This window comes from Orbilia oligospora (genome assembly GCF_000225545.1).
Source record: "Orbilia oligospora ATCC 24927 unplaced genomic scaffold scaffold00215, whole genome shotgun sequence".
In the NCBI taxonomy this organism is placed as follows: Eukaryota; Fungi; Ascomycota; class Orbiliomycetes; order Orbiliales; family Orbiliaceae; genus Orbilia; species Orbilia oligospora.
The window spans coordinates 1,883,229-1,899,390 of record NW_011645772.1 but is presented as its reverse complement, the minus strand read 5'-3'; the positions used below and the strand labels follow the sequence as shown (position 1 = coordinate 1,899,390).

The 16,162-nt window shown below is 44.2% G+C and overlaps 6 protein-coding genes across 6 annotated transcripts; 3 read left to right on the top strand and 3 right to left on the bottom strand.

Annotated features, from left to right (window-relative positions):
* Nucleotides 1-1,146: 1,146 nt before the first annotated feature.
* AOL_s00215g560 (uncharacterized protein) lies at nt 1,147-3,655 on the top strand (the record flags this gene model as incomplete). The annotated part of the gene is made up of 4 exons (XM_011129762.1): nt 1,147-1,529; nt 1,716-2,906; nt 2,988-3,271; nt 3,333-3,655. The coding sequence occupies 4 exons, from the start codon at nt 1,147-1,149 to the stop codon at nt 3,653-3,655; spliced, it is 2,181 nt and encodes a 726-aa protein (XP_011128064.1).
* Nucleotides 3,656-6,632: 2,977 nt separating this feature from the next.
* Nucleotides 6,633-7,014, bottom strand: AOL_s00215g559 (uncharacterized protein; the record flags this gene model as incomplete). Its single annotated transcript, XM_011129761.1, has 2 exons — nt 6,633-6,796; nt 6,903-7,014. The coding sequence occupies 2 exons, from the start codon at nt 7,012-7,014 to the stop codon at nt 6,633-6,635; spliced, it is 276 nt and encodes a 91-aa protein (XP_011128063.1).
* A 1,031-nt stretch (nt 7,015-8,045) lies between these two features.
* On the top strand, nt 8,046-9,264 carry AOL_s00215g558 (uncharacterized protein; the record flags this gene model as incomplete). The annotated part of the gene is made up of 4 exons (XM_011129760.1): nt 8,046-8,324; nt 8,456-8,611; nt 8,702-9,061; nt 9,133-9,264. 4 exons carry the CDS (start codon nt 8,046-8,048, stop codon nt 9,262-9,264), a joined length of 927 nt encoding a protein of 308 aa, XP_011128062.1.
* Nucleotides 9,265-10,191: 927 nt separating this feature from the next.
* On the bottom strand, nt 10,192-11,353 carry AOL_s00215g557 (uncharacterized protein; the record flags this gene model as incomplete). Its single annotated transcript, XM_011129759.1, has 3 exons — nt 10,192-10,718; nt 10,812-10,945; nt 11,115-11,353. 3 exons carry the CDS (start codon nt 11,351-11,353, stop codon nt 10,192-10,194), a joined length of 900 nt encoding a protein of 299 aa, XP_011128061.1.
* A 386-nt stretch (nt 11,354-11,739) lies between these two features.
* Nucleotides 11,740-12,627, top strand: AOL_s00215g556 (uncharacterized protein; the record flags this gene model as incomplete). The annotated part of the gene is made up of 1 exon (XM_011129758.1): nt 11,740-12,627. One exon carries the CDS (start codon nt 11,740-11,742, stop codon nt 12,625-12,627), a length of 888 nt encoding a protein of 295 aa, XP_011128060.1.
* Nucleotides 12,628-13,472: 845 nt separating this feature from the next.
* On the bottom strand, nt 13,473-15,345 carry AOL_s00215g555 (uncharacterized protein; the record flags this gene model as incomplete). Its single annotated transcript, XM_011129757.1, has 9 exons — nt 13,473-13,493; nt 13,555-13,746; nt 13,822-14,611; nt 14,702-14,767; nt 14,843-14,846; nt 14,952-14,963; nt 15,038-15,059; nt 15,177-15,190; nt 15,339-15,345. 9 exons carry the CDS (start codon nt 15,343-15,345, stop codon nt 13,473-13,475), a joined length of 1,128 nt encoding a protein of 375 aa, XP_011128059.1.
* Between the last annotated feature and the right edge of the window lie 817 nt (nt 15,346-16,162).

Sequence of the window (16,162 nt, the reverse complement as noted above, 5' to 3'; positions counted from 1 at the left end):
GCTTGTTACGGCGAAGTGAATCAAGCCTCAGCGAATGGGACGGAGACCTCCTAATTCCTGCTTCTTACTATGGAAGGGGGGGTAATACGTCAAGCTCACGAACACCCAAGCGATCCAATGGATGGAGGTTCAGCTGGATCAAGAACCAATTAGAACCGCTAGTGCCATTTGGCCGCTGGGGGCTGTGTGCGAAAATGGGAAAACTCCACGGTGAAGTTGACTTTGGTGATCCGGTGTCTGAAAAAGTACCAGACTCGGAAAAAACGTGACCGGCCCTACGCTGCCCCTTCACATAATTTCAATGTCGAAGCGGCGGCGAAAAAAAGTGGGCTGGACGAGAACAGCATACTAGGGGAGACATCAAAACCACATGGACTCCCAACGGCCTTCTCATTCCATCCGTCACGTTTCCCCTCCGCTTCCCACCTGTCTCTAAAACCAGACATCTTATTTCCTGCTTTCTTCGTCATCGACAGTCGTTGAAGACGGAATTACATTCTTTTGGTAGATTGTGGTGTTTCGGGGAGTTCTAACTTACTATCTTCGGAAAATCCCAGCGTTAGTCGGAAGGTGTGGTTTGAGGAGGAGCTTCCAGGACGAGGGGGCCACGAATCAGCTGGTAGAAGCACCTCAACAGCCGCCATCACCATGAATTTTTAGTTATAGACAGAAAAATCTGCCAAAGTCGCTCTTTTACCTCGACATAGTCACTCTTTTTTTTATCGTCATTACGACCTCCACGCTCTTTTTTTATATATCATTTTTACGACGGCGTATATTCAGCCAGCCATTCTTTTATCCAGTTTTTGACTTTTATCGATTTGCCAACTGCCCACTTCGTTTACCCGTAACATTCTGCTACTCATTCCAGCAAATCTAACGCAATTCTCATGCCCTTATATTATATGACGACGATATTTTATTCTGATTAAAAACAAAATTCTACACAAAACGACATTGCATTGTTTGGTGGATACCTGTTCGGAACAAAAAAAAATAAAAATTTAACAAGAATTTGATCTCGAATTTATATTGTTTCCGACCCTCTTTTAGACCCTTGGGCCCACCGACAAACAACAATATCTTAATATCTATTTTTTATTTTCTGGAACAATTTACTCGAAGCAATTCGACCATATACCGACAATGGCGACCGAGAGACGGCGGGCTCTTCACCAGAGGTCGAACTCACAGATAAATGCCGGGGTCAAGCAAACGGAGGATGTTTCAAGTTCGCTAGCGTCATCCCAGGCCCTGTTCCACAATTTGCCAGCCAAAGGGTCGCAACACTCTCGCACAGGATCCCTGGAAACTGGTCTTAATCTTCTCAGCAGATACAATGATGAAAACGAAGGTGTACCGTCGAGGGGCACAAGTGTCAGAAGTAAACGAACCTCAAAGACGGACCGCAGCTCGTCGCCTGAGAAGCGAGGCAGCAGATTGACAATCCAGGTTATTGGAAGCACCAGCCGAACCGAAAATGTTAAGAGCTCAGATATCAGGGTCCCCTCGGGGCCTCCACCTTACACGTAAGTAAACGTTTTACTCTCTTACACTTGTCGACGGGCACAATTATTTTGAAATTCTAAGCCCTGCTTGGGTTCCCCCTCCACCTTCGTCATATGTATCAGGACGAAAAACATAATCATGATGGCCTTCCGCTCTGCTTAAAATAGCCGTAATGGGGAATAGGCGCTGACATTTAAATAATATAGTGGTCCGCCAAAGGATACTTCGACAATCAGATTCGTTCGCAGGAGCAATTCGACAGCGAATGCCGCCAAAGTCTCTGCTAAGCCATCGGCGTCCACTCTTTCATCTAACACCAGCGAGTCTGCTGACCACGATCTTTCTTCGTTTTTTCCTTTGCCAACTTCAGAACACACTCCTTCACCAGATTATACTGCCGGCTCCAGCATAAAACAAATTAAAGCACAAACATCTATATCGACACTTTCAACAGAACCAAAATCATCATTAGAAATCCGTAATTTTATAGTTGCAAATTTTCCGCCACCCCCACCAATCCCAGAGCGCGGCGTAAGATCAACAATTCGCTTGGTTCCTCACAGCCCACTTGCAGCAACTCCAGTGTCCGGTCGCTCAAGGTCAAGATCCAATCCTAGATCCGTTAGCACAGGTACCCGCAGCAGATCTTCTACTACAAATTCGGCAGGTTCTCGACCGCGATCCCGTTCCAACGAATTCCAGCGCCTGCGCCGTGGTTCATTTACACAGGTAACAAGGGTATCGAGCAAGCACTCGACAAATTCGTACATTTCAAGCATCAGTGCTATCGGGCTACCACCTACCCGACCGCTTCCTACTCCGCCAGAACGTTCCGTGGGACCAATCTTTCAGGAAATAGCGGAACCACTTCCCTCACCGACTAGTTTACCGAAATTGCTCAAGCCGATCCTCAAAAAGGCAAGAACTTTGCAGGAAATTGAAGCCTCAAGTCCTGATGTCACCCCACCGATAGACGCAGAGCAGTTTCCCGAAATCCAACCCGCACTTTCCTGGATTCTTGAGACAGAAACAAACGCACCCGCCCCACTGAAAATTAACAAGCCTAAACGAGCGCGAATGCAGGCGGTACAAGATTATGAAGTCTCACGTGCGATCCACTCGAGTAATGGTAGGAAGATTTCAAACCCATTAGCCAGACTGGTTTGGGGGTACAATACGAGTTCTACATCTATTTCCGAAGTTGAGCCCAATTTTGGTGCTTCTGGACCTTCCGTAAATGTTCATAACACCAAGGGATTTAGCCCGCAAATTTTACAGACGGAAGGACTTCAGAGCCAGAGGGCAACTGTCTTTTCCTCTGGTTCTCCCGTTGACCTAAACAGGCAATCCAGCAAGGCTTCCTCTTATAACCCGCAGACTGTTCCCGAATGGGCAAGGTGAGACAACCCCCTCCCTCATAAGCGGTTGCAGGGGACATGCAGCGGAACAAATATATGCTAATATGAAACGATTGACAGAGTATATTATGGCCGTGGAACACCTCTACCTCACCATCGAGAGGAATCCATTGACGATGACCTCGCCATAACTCCTGTTCAGCGACCTCGCCCTGCTCGTATTCAACGTATTGCTACTCACGCTTCCAACGCTGGATCTTTATGGATGGGTACCTTCAACCCTGAAGGCCGAGATCTTCAAGATCAATTCAACCAACCTCATCTCGAGACCTATCCTATCAACCGATCAGAGCGTTTCAACATCCATCTTGTGTTGGCTTGTGTTGGATTTGTCTTTCCCATTGGTAGGTTCAAGTAATCCACACTTCTACTGCATACTTCCTTTTACTGACTGTTGCTTTGTAGCTTGGTTCATTGGTGCTTTCCATCCTCTGCCAGAACAAAAGCGAAGGGAAAGAAGGGAGAGGCAAGAAATCCGACAGGCAGTCCAAGGCGCCGTGGTCCCACCAAGCCAATCCAACCACGTTCGCGGCCCAAGCATCACCCATTATGAGGAGAGCGTCGACACCGAATCTCTACCAAGCTTCACCACCTACGAGGAAGGTCGAAGATGGGACAACGCGAGATGGTGGAGAAACGTCAACAGAGTCATGAGCGTCGTCGGCATCCTCGTCATCGGTGCTATCATTGCCCTCCTGGTTGTTGGTCTTAAGGGACGCAGAATATGATTCCGCAAACGTTCAGCGTTTAGTAAACCAACATGCTTCACCCAACGAAAGGAAATTGTTGGCCTCGACCTCTCATCCTGTCAGGTCCCGCGTCTAATCTCGATGCGTCAAAATGACAGGAGGTGACACAACAGCAACGACGAGTCGAATACACCAGTGTTACATTGGTAATCATTTCAGGCCACAGGCATCGGCCCACCCCTCTCTCCTGGATTCCTCATCTACGGAACTTCGCTTCATTTGTGAATATTACTACACCGACTTATACTTGCGGACCTTTTGCGACCTGCATTTTGAGCGACATTTAAGCATTTGCTTAACCTTTTGATGTTTTTCCTTACTCTGGTTCTCTCTCAAATACCCCGGTATCTATTGCTTTTTTTGTTTCGTTTTTTTCGGCTTTTTTACAACGGCGGCATACCATTTGCTTTATTCTGGTCTATCTCTGCAACGTGGGCTATTATTTTACGGCTTATTCCACACGAGTTCCCTTTGCAAGCACTGCATACGTTCTATCTACCTCGATCTCGATCGATCCATTTGGTTTCTTTGTACAATTGTTTTTATTATTCCTGATCCGAGTTTTTTGAACCCTTTTGATTTCGATTCTCTTTTTTTGTTCGGATCAGGACATATCAAAGCAGAGGAGTTATTTGCTAATGCTAATACACCCCCTCCTTCACACTCTCTCTTCATACACTCATTTAGAAGCAACCCTCTTTTACATATTTTTTTATGCTTTTTTTTATTTTTTAACAGGAGCTAGTTTAGCTTTGCTACACGCATGCTCCTTTGCAAGGTTACGACATTTTGTTTTATCTTTTTGCTATCAAGGGTGGGGATGAATACGATACGACACACACACACACACAACATAACTCAATCTACTCTTTCAAGAAAAATCGGTTGGGTTTCTCTCTTTCTTACTTTCCTTTTAACGGCTCTTTGGGGGTTATATTTTTTGGTTAGGTTATTTTTTTTTCTGTTTTTATGGAATGGGGGGGTGTGGGTTACGACTTTTTTTTACCTTAACGGAAACGAAAACGAAAAAAGAAGGGAAAAAGGAGAAAGAAAAAAACGGTTTCTTTGGATCTTTTTGGGACAGGGTATCTTCCAGGTTTCACGGGATTTTTCTTTGGAGACTACACATTTTTTTTTTTTTTTTTCATCTTTTCTTTTTGGGATTTTGGTTTCTAGGAAAGGGGTGGTGTTTATCTTGTACGATAGGCTGGGAGGGGAAAAAAAGTTAGCTCTTTTCGATTCTTTACTACTCACTACTGTTGACGTGGGGATCACTGGCCATGGTCGAAATGGCTTGTGAACCTACCTTGACGACCCGAAATATATCAAATATCAAATATCAAATACCAATTATTCAATTATTCAAAATTTTCCAAATTTCAGTAGATACAAGGAGGGGGGGAGGCACAGCTTCAGTTAGCTATGTTAGCTAGCTAATTGAGATCCCTTCTTTTACCCCCCACACGGGCGAGATATTAATCATATGATCTAATTCATTATCTTCTTTTCTGTTCTTATTCTAGTTTCTTGGTATAGCTTCGTATCTCTATCTAAAAGGTACCTATTCGCGAGGAAACCTTTTTATGTTAGTTAATTAGCTTGTGAAAAGCCCAATTGCAATTTGGCGTATATGCAATGGACGGGGGGTCATATGCTGTCCTCGAGACTATTTTGCATACTAGCTAAATAGTTTCCCCGCGCTAAATAGGTAGCCTACGAGAAAAAATGCTAAATATAAGTACTTATAGTATTTTCTAAAATACTCTCGGTATAAACACCATCTGTGTACGATCGATTGGCAATTGGTTACAAGCTATGGGAGGGGGGCGAGATGTGAAACTTACTATTCCGTTTTTTGCAGGGAATTATCCTTTTCTAGATCTTTTGGATGGAAAAAAAATCTAGAAGTTAAAAAGTACTCGTGATTAAAAGCAAGGGTAGCTTGGAGGTAGCTATCTACTTTAGTACGTAGCTCTTACATGAAGGCGGTATAAACGCCAATTATCCTCGGTTCATTGCCTGCTGCCGGTAGAATAGTATACACAGAAACGGAACGAAAATGTACGAAAATCTTGTTGAATACAGCAAGCATATGGAAAGAATTATCGTTATTATGGGAATTGGCCCCACATAGTATGTTTAAAGAAACGAATTCGAACCAAAAAAAGGGTACATTGGATGTTAACATGTGCATGAGGTACTTACATTCGTATACGTTTAATCGGACAGGTTGTGTGTACCCCCTTTTTTTGGGGTCGACTGTTAACTAGGCAGGCATTTTCCGCACGGGATATGGATCTGAAACTTTCGAGGCGAGAAAAGGAACAACCATTTTTTTTATACGCAAACAAACAGAACAGAAAACTGGGATATTTTAAGAAACAGATGCAGTGATGTATGTACTATGTATGTGATTATGTGCACAAGCGTTCTTCTGCCGTGTTTCGTCCATTTTAGCTTTGACGGATTGGATGGTATATTTCGTCATTTAAGCGTGTTTATGCTGGATCACATATGCACAGATGCCATAGCTAAGTTATCTTCCCCCCCCCCCTTCCTCCCTTCTCTTTGTTAGGCTGCCCTCTCTCTGTCTCTCGAGCCTCCAGTTCCCTCGATTTTATATGTAAGGTGTGGCGTTTATGTCATGATTATAAACAATTCTCCTTCTCATCCTTTTTTTTTCTTCCTTGGCCTGTTAACCAGTAGTAATCATAAAAACTCCGCCAAAACAGTAATCATAAAAGAAGTCTAGTAATACCCGTTGCAAGAAGTGTAACAAATACATATATATACAATACAGAAAAAAGGACAGTGTGCCCTCGAGCGTCAAGTATGAAGGAGGTTTAAGAGGTGTATTAGAAGCCTTAGCCCCTCCCTCCCTCCCTCCCTCCAGTCGATATATTCCCCCTCCCCCCAATATAAGTATTTTACTATGGTAGGATATGAGGGAGAAGATCTAGCCTCTCAGCTGCTCCAGGTGCTTCAGAACTGCCATCTGAGAGTCAATGTAGCGGTCGACGCAGTTTTCCATGCACGGGCGTTCGGAGGAGTCCATCTGTCCCGAAGAGATTTTGGAGGTGACGCAGCGTTTCCAGCACATGTCGGTTAGGTAGTGGACGGCTGTTCAAATAGAAATGTTAGTATTGTTTTTTTTCTTTTCTATTTTCTTTTTCTTTTCGGTATCTAACGAGAAGAAAAGGTGAATGGATAGAGAGTCAATGCGTACTGGACTGGATTTTAGCCTTTTGAGCCTCATTTGAAACGAATTGTTGGAGTTCTTTCTTATCGTTTTGGGAGAGGTCGGTGAGGTTAAATTCTGAGCCTGAAGAGGAGTCCATTTTGGGAGAGTGCGTGTGTGTGCGCGTGAGGTACTGCTGTAGTGGTGGGGGGAGAGGAGGTTATGGTTTGAGAGTATGTATTGTGTGTGTGCGTGTGTGATAGTGATAAGTTTAAGTTGTGCCGGACGTTGAGAAAAATTCTGGAGAAATTGCCGGATTGGGACAGGTCTGAGGCGAGCTTTGAAACGGCGAAAGACCCACCAATATTATTATATTCAAACACTTAAGTTTCTGTCACGTTTCTTTACATGCTGGCTGGCAATATCGAGCTAGTGGTGGTATACCTAGCTAGTATAGTATATCGTATGGAATGTTAAAAGAGAAAGGGCATACGTATACATAGACACATGGATGGCATGTATGTACATGCGCATGCATTGTAAATTACTGAACTAACTTAAGTCAATTAGTACATATAGTTCGGATCGGTAAGGATATAATCGAGAGGACCCTTTTTTAAAAAAATAAAAATAAAAAACTGTTTAAGAGAGACATCATAATCATCATGCACGGCTCTTTTCGTCTCATCTCATTTTAATTTCTCGAGATATCAGTGCTGTATAGTCTGATATCATGATCAATGTCAACATCATCTCGCGATTTCGGCGTCTGTTCAGCCCCGAAGCCGACGTACTTTCTTCCACAGTAACAGAGTAACCAAGCAACGCCAAGTCTCCACCGGGTCTCCCGCTTGGCCCCATCGGGGTGCAGCCCCCCTGTGACGACGGCTTTCGCAGGTCGTTGCCTTCGCTCCCTCATCCAACTGGACAACCGGGTATGCTCTGATCCAGCAGTTGCACAAACCTCTCTTACTCTCTTACTTTCTTACTCTCTTACTCTTCTCAACCTCCTTCCCACAGGCCTCAAACTCTCTACAGGGAACACCACAAAAAATACGAAACACCCCTCCTTGGGAAAAAAAATACACAAGAGAGTAAGAGAAAGTGAGAGTGACAGTGAGAGAGAGGGTTACAAGGGCAAACCCAACCCAGGAAAACGAGAGGTGTGCGCGATAAAAGCTACCAGCAACAATGCGCCGAGCCTTCGTCTACTTCCTCATTGCCGTCGCTATCGGCCTCGCTTACGGCGTCTATACGACCTCGACATTAATCTCCCTCCTCTTCGAGGATGTTTCCCAAGACCTCATCCCTAAGGCTGAAGTCGCACTCGATGCTCCCGATGAGTTCACAAAACGTCCTGCGTTGGTGCCAAAGATCATCCATCAGACATACAAGACTGCCGATATTCCTGAGAAATGGAAGGCGCCGCAGAAGTTGTGTTTAGATTTACATCCCGATTGGGAGTATAAGGTATGATAGTCTTTTACTTTCTCTTTTTTCGTTTCTAGCTAGCTAGCTAGCTAGATATGTGTCTACCGAAATCCAATATGTGGAAATGTTTATAGTATAAAGCTAATTGTGATTTTCTTTCGACCCGATAGCTGTGGACGGACGAATCGGCCCGCGAGTTCATCGCAAAGGAGTACCCATGGTTCCTGGAAACTTTCGACGGTTATGACCACCCCATCATGCGAGCCGACGTCATCCGCTACTTCGCTCTCAGGAAATTTGGTGGCATTTACATCGATCTTGATGTCGTATGTGTTCTTATATACCTTCAAAGAAACCCTCTTGCACAAATAGAGAAGGTTACAACAAAAAAAAGCTAACATGTATATTACTACCAGGGCTGCCGACGCAAACTCGATCCACTTCTCGCCTACCCCTCTGTCGCCCGTAAAACAGACCCAACCGGAATCTCCAACGACGTCATGTCTGCTATCCCTGAACACAAGTTCTTCGTCCATGTCACCGAGGTTCTACAGAGCTACGATAGACATTGGGTAATGCCCTACATCACAATCATGGCATCGACCGGTCCCTTATTTCTAAGTATTATTTGGAAGAAATGGACTGGAACGCAACTTGATGAGATGGATAGGGTGAGGATATTGATGTCTAAGGAGCAGCAACATAACGATTGGAGCTTCTTTAGGGTGTACAAGGGCAGCTCTTGGCATACACAGGATGCTCAGACCATTTTCTGGGTAAGTTATGATTCTGGGTTTTCAATATGAAATTCGAAAGGAACGGCGAAATCTAACAACTTGTGGATTAGATGCGGCAACATGTACCTCACCTTGTTATCGGCGGCGTGCTATTGGCCGGTATCGTCGGGTACACGGTATACTGGGCCATCCACCGACCAAGAGGATATAGCAAGGTAGACAAGGGAAACTACGACGCTTAAAATGCCATCACCTATCGAATTTACTTTTGAAGTATACTACTGGCTCCTGATGACACACCGAGGCTTTTACACCACTCCCCTTGCTTGACTTGTATTAATGACAACATAGCATTCTTTGGGAAATGCTACGATACAAATTATGTGTCGTATCCCTTCAGTTCCTTCTTAAGGAAACTACTTTTCGGCAATATGGCTAGCGGTAATATTTCATTTTGTTTCGTTTTCCCGCAATAATCACGTGGGGTGTTTTATTCTATTCGACAATAATGACCTGGGACTTGAAGATGAAGGGTAAAGAGGAATAAGACAGAAAGAAGAATACTCTTCAAGTTCTTGTTTTATGGTAGAAAGGCTTACATGCCGGGCCGGTTTTAATAGCCTCACGATGATCTAAATACAGCAGTTTAACCAACCAACTAGCCCTTATTAATGCTTAATGCAGTGGGGGAATTCGCTCCCTCCTTCTTTTCTTCTTTTGATGGGTTACTAAATGTTACAAACATGTTTCTTTTACGGATATAAATGTGCTTTCCCTTCACTTTCTTTCCCCCTTTCCTTTTCTAGACACTCGCTTGTATGATATACCATTGGCATGGTGGGAGGCGTTTTTCTTTATAGGTGTGTGATTTGGAAATACATCTTAATTTATATCCAAAGAACAATAAACGAATAAATTTAGCATTTCGGAGATAGCGTTTCAGTTGAGGAGAAGATGGCAGTTTGAAATTATATATAAAGTTTTGGAATTGTGATCAATTAATTGCTGCTTCAAGATGCAATAGAAGTATCAGGCTTTTGTTAACATCCATTATGTCATTCTGATAGCAAGAGTACGGATGCAAATGACAATTAATGAAAACTCGAAATACAAATTCGCCAACCATTGATATCGTACCATCCCTTCCAAAGTATTGATAGCAATAAGAATCAATCACTATCATCATATCGTCTCCTTGCCCTGTCAGCGCTGTAGCTCCTGCTCCTGCTCCTGCTCCTACTTTCACTTCTCCTCCGACTTCCACTCAAGCTTCTAGAATCCCTCCTCCTCCCACCTTTTCGACTCTCACTCCTAGTCCTGCTCCTAGTTCTCGATCTATCACGACTATCGTAACTGTCACTTCTCCTAGATCTACTCCTAGATCTGCTTTCGTTATCTTTCCCTCTCCCTCTACCCCTATCGCTCCTGCTCCTACTGGGGCTTCTGCTTCGACTTCTACTCTCACTTCTGTCCCGTCTATTCCTTCTTCTTAATTCAGCATCCTTTTCCTTTTCCCGTCTAATTTCGTCTTCGACTTCTCGTTGTCTTTGTTTTTCTCTCTCTTGTATGGCTAGTACTTCCATTGCGGCCATCTCTTCTTGTCTTCTTACTTTTTCTTCTGCTTGGCGTTTCCAGTGGCTGCCTTCTTCGTAGTCTGAGGAGATTTGGAGGGCGCGTTGGAGACGGGCGTTTTCGGCTGTTTTTTTTTTAAAAAAAAATATAGGTTAGAAGGTTGGATGGGTATGTATGTATGTGTGTGTGTGTGTGGGATAGGATAGGAGTGACATACCCATCTTTGCCTGTGCCAATTCATGAACTTGATGTGATTTTAAACCCCTGGCATCGACTCTTTGTGAATCCAATTGTCCCATCAACGTGGTTCGTAAAGCCGAGACTCGTTCTTCGATTTCATCTTCGTCCAGTCTATATATTTTTTTTAAAAAAGATCACCCATTGAGAAGTCAGCCAGGTTATCCCATCTGTAACCATTATATAATATGCATCTACATATGCATATACATATACATATATAAAAAGAAAGAAAGAAAGAAAGAAAGTAAAAAAGAGGAAGAAGAAGAAGAACAAAACAAACCCTTCATCCTCAAGTTTATCCCTCAACTCCAAGCACTTAACCTCCACGTTCCTCTTCCGGTCATGATCCAATATTTCTTTATCCGGTTGTCGTTGTCTATGTCTTTCGAATTTATCGTAGTCCTTTGGATGGGAGGATGAGGTGTTTGGATCGCGTGGACGGATGTGGGAGAGGTTTCGTTGGACGTAGCCGGAGGTGCCGCTGCCGCGTGGGGTGGAGAGACCGACGTTTGAGGACATGATGATCTCTTTCTTTTTCTCTTTCTTTTTCGTTTTTTATTCTCCTTCTGGTTTTTCTTTGGTATAGTTTTATTATTATTTTTATTTGGTTGGTCTTGTGCTGATGGGGTTTTAGGGAAAGAAACGTAGAAGTGGGGGTTAGACGATAGTTCAATTGAAGACGACCGGTGGTGAAGTAGATGGGGAGGACGAGGATGATGTGAAGTTGATGTCGCAGAACTGGAGCCAGCCTGTTGGACCTCTTTTAGCGAAACCTACACACGCGACGACCGTGACAAGGGGAGCTTTAAAAATGCGATGAGAGAGATAAACCCCAAATTTAAAGCTTCAAGCTCCAAAAAATTAAAAAAAAATTGAAAATTAAACCTCTTCAACATCAACCACAAATGCCACCACCACCACCATCAAAACCACCGCCATCACCCCCCCTCATAACCCCAACATCTCCCAAATCCCTATCCACAATCTTAACAAACGACCGTAACATCCTACACCTCCTCGTCTACAAGACCAAAAACCAACATCGTTCCTCCCTCTGGTTCAAATGGCTACAAATGCTCAAACGCTCGTTGGAGCGTATAACAGACCATCTACAACATACATACCCAGATAAAGATAAAGATAAAGATAAAGATAAAAACAAAGATACTTCCTCCTCATTACCCTCGGTTTCAAATGCAAACTCAGATCTAGAATCAAATTCAGACTCGGATTCAGACTCAGAAGAATCCCTCACAACCCTCCTAAAATCCGACAAGACCTTCGTGGTATTACTACAAAGACTATGGATCGCTATAATCCCGAACGCTCACAGGGCTTTTACAACATTAATCACTTCTACACAATACGCAGCAATGGGTATGGTAATGCTAGGATGCCTGGCTAGGGTTCATGAGGTTCTAAAGCCATTCGCAGATGAAGAGATAACAGGGACGACATCAACAGATCAGGATATCGATACTACCAACGATATTGAAGAAACTACCCCTTCAAAACTATACACTAAAGAAAATGACGAAGAAGAAGGAGGAGGAGAAGATACGGGAGAAGTAATCAGTCGAGACTCCTTCGTTATCCAAAACCACCAACGAACTCGAAAGGCACAGATAGACGTAACAGAGGAAGACGAAGGAATAGTTATAAAACGACAAAAAGTCGAATTACAAACGAACAGAAGATCTTTAACACCCCTGACTGCCGATAAATCAACTTCAACGAAAAAGGTTCTAGAGAAGAAGAGGACGGCAATTGACGATTTATTTGCGGACTTTTGATTATTGCTACGGATTTTTTTCATTTATTTTTGTATCATAGCTGGAACTGGACTAGTATCATAGGAAGGTATTGGTGTGTAGGCGTTTTGGGGTTCACGGCAAGCCAGCTGCTCTGTATATATATTGATAGATATGCGTGAGCATTTGTAGGATGTTTAATACATTCACCTTTCCAAAATGATCTATACAATCATGTATTGTATATACCTCCTAGGAGTATACAAGAGTGTATATATAATCAAGTCGATAATTCAATCCTATAGCTTAGTTTAGTTTAGTTTAGAAGAACAAATAAGCTTCGCATCCCCGAAACAAACAGAAAAAAAAAAAGAGAAGCATATCACGCAAAAGCCACGATGTATCAGCCTAGCAGTCTTATACGATGGGAATCATAATTTTTGAAAAAGGGTTAAAAAGGTTGATTTTTAATTGCCCGTTTCTCAGCAAAACATTCAAAAAAAAGAAGCATTTTTAAAGAAAAAATGTGGGTCGGTGGTATGAGAATAGGAGGGGGTTTTGGGTATGATGATGATGGTAGTAGAGGGTTTTTTTTGGTTTTCGGGTGTCCAGGAAAGAAAGCCAGTCAAAGTGGTACAAAAAAAAGTCAGAGACACAGTAAACAAAAGAAACATGGTCGGCACCGTTTTTTAGAGCCGAGATTTGGGGATCCTTCATCTTTCACAGAATCGACTTCCAAAAAAAACTAGAATCCTTTCAGCTCGTCAAAAAAAAAGTGGTCGAATTTTTCCCCCCATAGATGCATCTCCTTCGTAGTTCCTTCCACTCCACTCTTTCCCTTTCCGTTGAGAAAATGGATAAAATAACGCGCCAAAGTAAGAATACGCTTAGAAGCACTTGCGGTGGACCTGTTTGGGAATCGGTTAGAATAAAGCTTCTCAGTCACGTGGGTTCGAATGTTTCACATACAATGCTTGGGCCGCTCTCGTCGTACTCTTGCTTGGAGATCCACATCTGTTGGAAGGTGGACAGGGAAGCCAAAATGGAACCACCGATCCAGACGGAGTATTTACGTTCTGGTGGAGCAATGATCTTGACCTTCATCGACGAAGGAGCAAGGGCGGTGATTTCCTTCTGCATACGATCAGCAATACCGGGGTACTAAAGTAGCGAGGGAAGCAAGTTAGCGTTACACATCCGAAATGGGTAATCCGTGGGGGGAAGAGCCAAACATACCATGGTGGTACCACCAGACATGACGATGTTTCCGTAGAGGTCTTTTCTGACGTCGACGTCGCACTTCATGATGGAGTTGAAGGTGGTAACGTGGATACCACCGGATTCGAGACCGAGGACAGATGGTTGGAACAAAGCTTCTGGGGCACGGAAACGTTCGTTACCGATGGTGATGACCTGACCGTCAGGAAGTTCATAAGACTTCTCCAAGCTGGAGGACTGGGAGGCAGTCTGGATTTCCTGCTCGAAGTCAAGGGCGACGTAGCAGAGCTTCTCCTTGATGTCACGAACGATTTCACGCTCAGCGGTGGTGCTGAAGCTGTATCCTCGCTCGGCCAAGATCTTCATGAGGTAGTCGGTAAGATCACGACCAGCCATGTCGACACGGGAGATGGCCTGTGGGAGAGCGAAACCCTCGTAGATTGGAACGACGTGGGTGACACCATCACCGGAGTCGAGCACGATACCAGTGGTACGACCGGAAGCGTAGAGAGACAAGACGGCCTGGATGGAGACGTAGAATGCTGGGGCATTGAATGTCTCGAAGACAATCTGTGTCATCTTCTCTCTGTTGGACTTGGGGTTGATTGGAGCTTCGGTCAAGAGAACTGGGTGCTCCTCTGGGGCAACACGCAATTCATTGTAGAAGGTGTGATGCCAGATCTTCTCCATGTCGTCCCAGTTTGTGACGACACCGTGCTCGATGGGGTATCTCAGGGTAAGGATACCACGCTTCGACTGAGCCTCATCACCGACATACGAGTCCTTTTGACCCATACCAATCATGATACTACATAGTAGCACAGCTGGTGTTAACAAATCATCATCCTTAAAAGTTTACATAAATCTTCTTCTTCCACCAGAATAAGGGGAGTCGTACCCATGATGGCGGGGTCTTCCGACAATGGATGGAAAGACGGCTCGTGGAGCATCATCACCGGCGAAACTAAAAGGGGTAAAGTCAGCTATTTGCCACTAAAAATTACTGTAGCCGATAAGCTCGGAGATGACATTAGCTTACCCGGCTGTATAAATCTCGATGCATCAGTATCACTCTGTCAACAGTATAAAGCTCTACATAATCAAAGATGGGGGAGAGAGAAAAAGAGGCGGAGTTTTTTTTTATTTACCCTTGCACATGCCTGTATTGTATCACACTCCACGTTAGCATCCGACATTTACCGTAAGAAAAGAAGCTTATTGGAGCTCTACTCACCGGATCCATTGTCAATAACGAGCTGGAGGACAGAAAATCAGAATGTTAGCAAAGTGGTGTCTCCCAGGAACCTTCATCGTGCGTGGAGGTTCTAAAGGTGGGGCAGGTTTCAGGGAGGTAACTCGGAGAATGCACATACAGCAGCAACTTCCTCTGTAAGCCCGAAAAAAAACGAAAAAGTTAGCTATGATGAGTCTAATCGATGACCTCGAGCTCCGAAACCCGGGTAGACATTGAAAAGGACAATGTCGTGGGAGTTGGAGCTGGGTTTCGTGACGGGGAGAGGGGGTTCTGAACGTACCTTCCATGTTGACTGATTATGGTCTACCGTGCGCGAGAAAAGCTACGTCAGCAAAGACTAGAACCACAGGAAAAAGACAGAAGGCAATGGACAGGAAGGAAGGAAGAGCAAATACATTAAAAACGTTAACGTGACTCTTTAAGATGAAGGTTCTGGGTAGTAGGAGATAGATAGATGGTGGATGAGGGGATGGAGATGGGGAGACGTGGTCGGAGTGGGATTTAATTTCAGTTCAGGTTCAGGTTGTGGGAATTAATGGGAATGGGAAAGGTGCCCAGATTGGGTTGCAAGAGAAGCAGAGTGGATTGGAATGAGGGGGAGAAATAAGCCTAAGAAAAAGGAGACCAAAAAAAAGAGGAGAAAGAAAGGCCAGCCAGCAGCAGCAACCAGACTAACTCCAGTTAAGTAAGCTCCCACCCCCCCAAAGGTCAAGGTCAAGCTCCTGAAGCCTGCTAAGTTGAACCTCCCTGTTGAAATTGAAAATTGAAAATTGAAATCTCAGCTAATTTGGGCCTAAAGATAGCTTGTTGAGATGCCAAATTACTGCATCTCGTCTAGGGGCCCAATCCCAGAACTGTCCCAGAACTATCCCAGAACCCTCTCAAGAATTACCGTCTCGGGTAATTCTTCCATTGCACGCATGGTAAGCTGCAGACCAGGTCTCGCAACCAGCTTGCCGAACAGGCAATGGGCCCTATACTTTCGGAGCAAAAGTGGATCAAACGACTGGAGACCGTCGACGCCACGAGATACGAACGGATACTTCCACCCTGTCCCGTTGCTGGCAAGTGCAAGCAAGTGCAAGCTTCTTTCACCCACAGAAG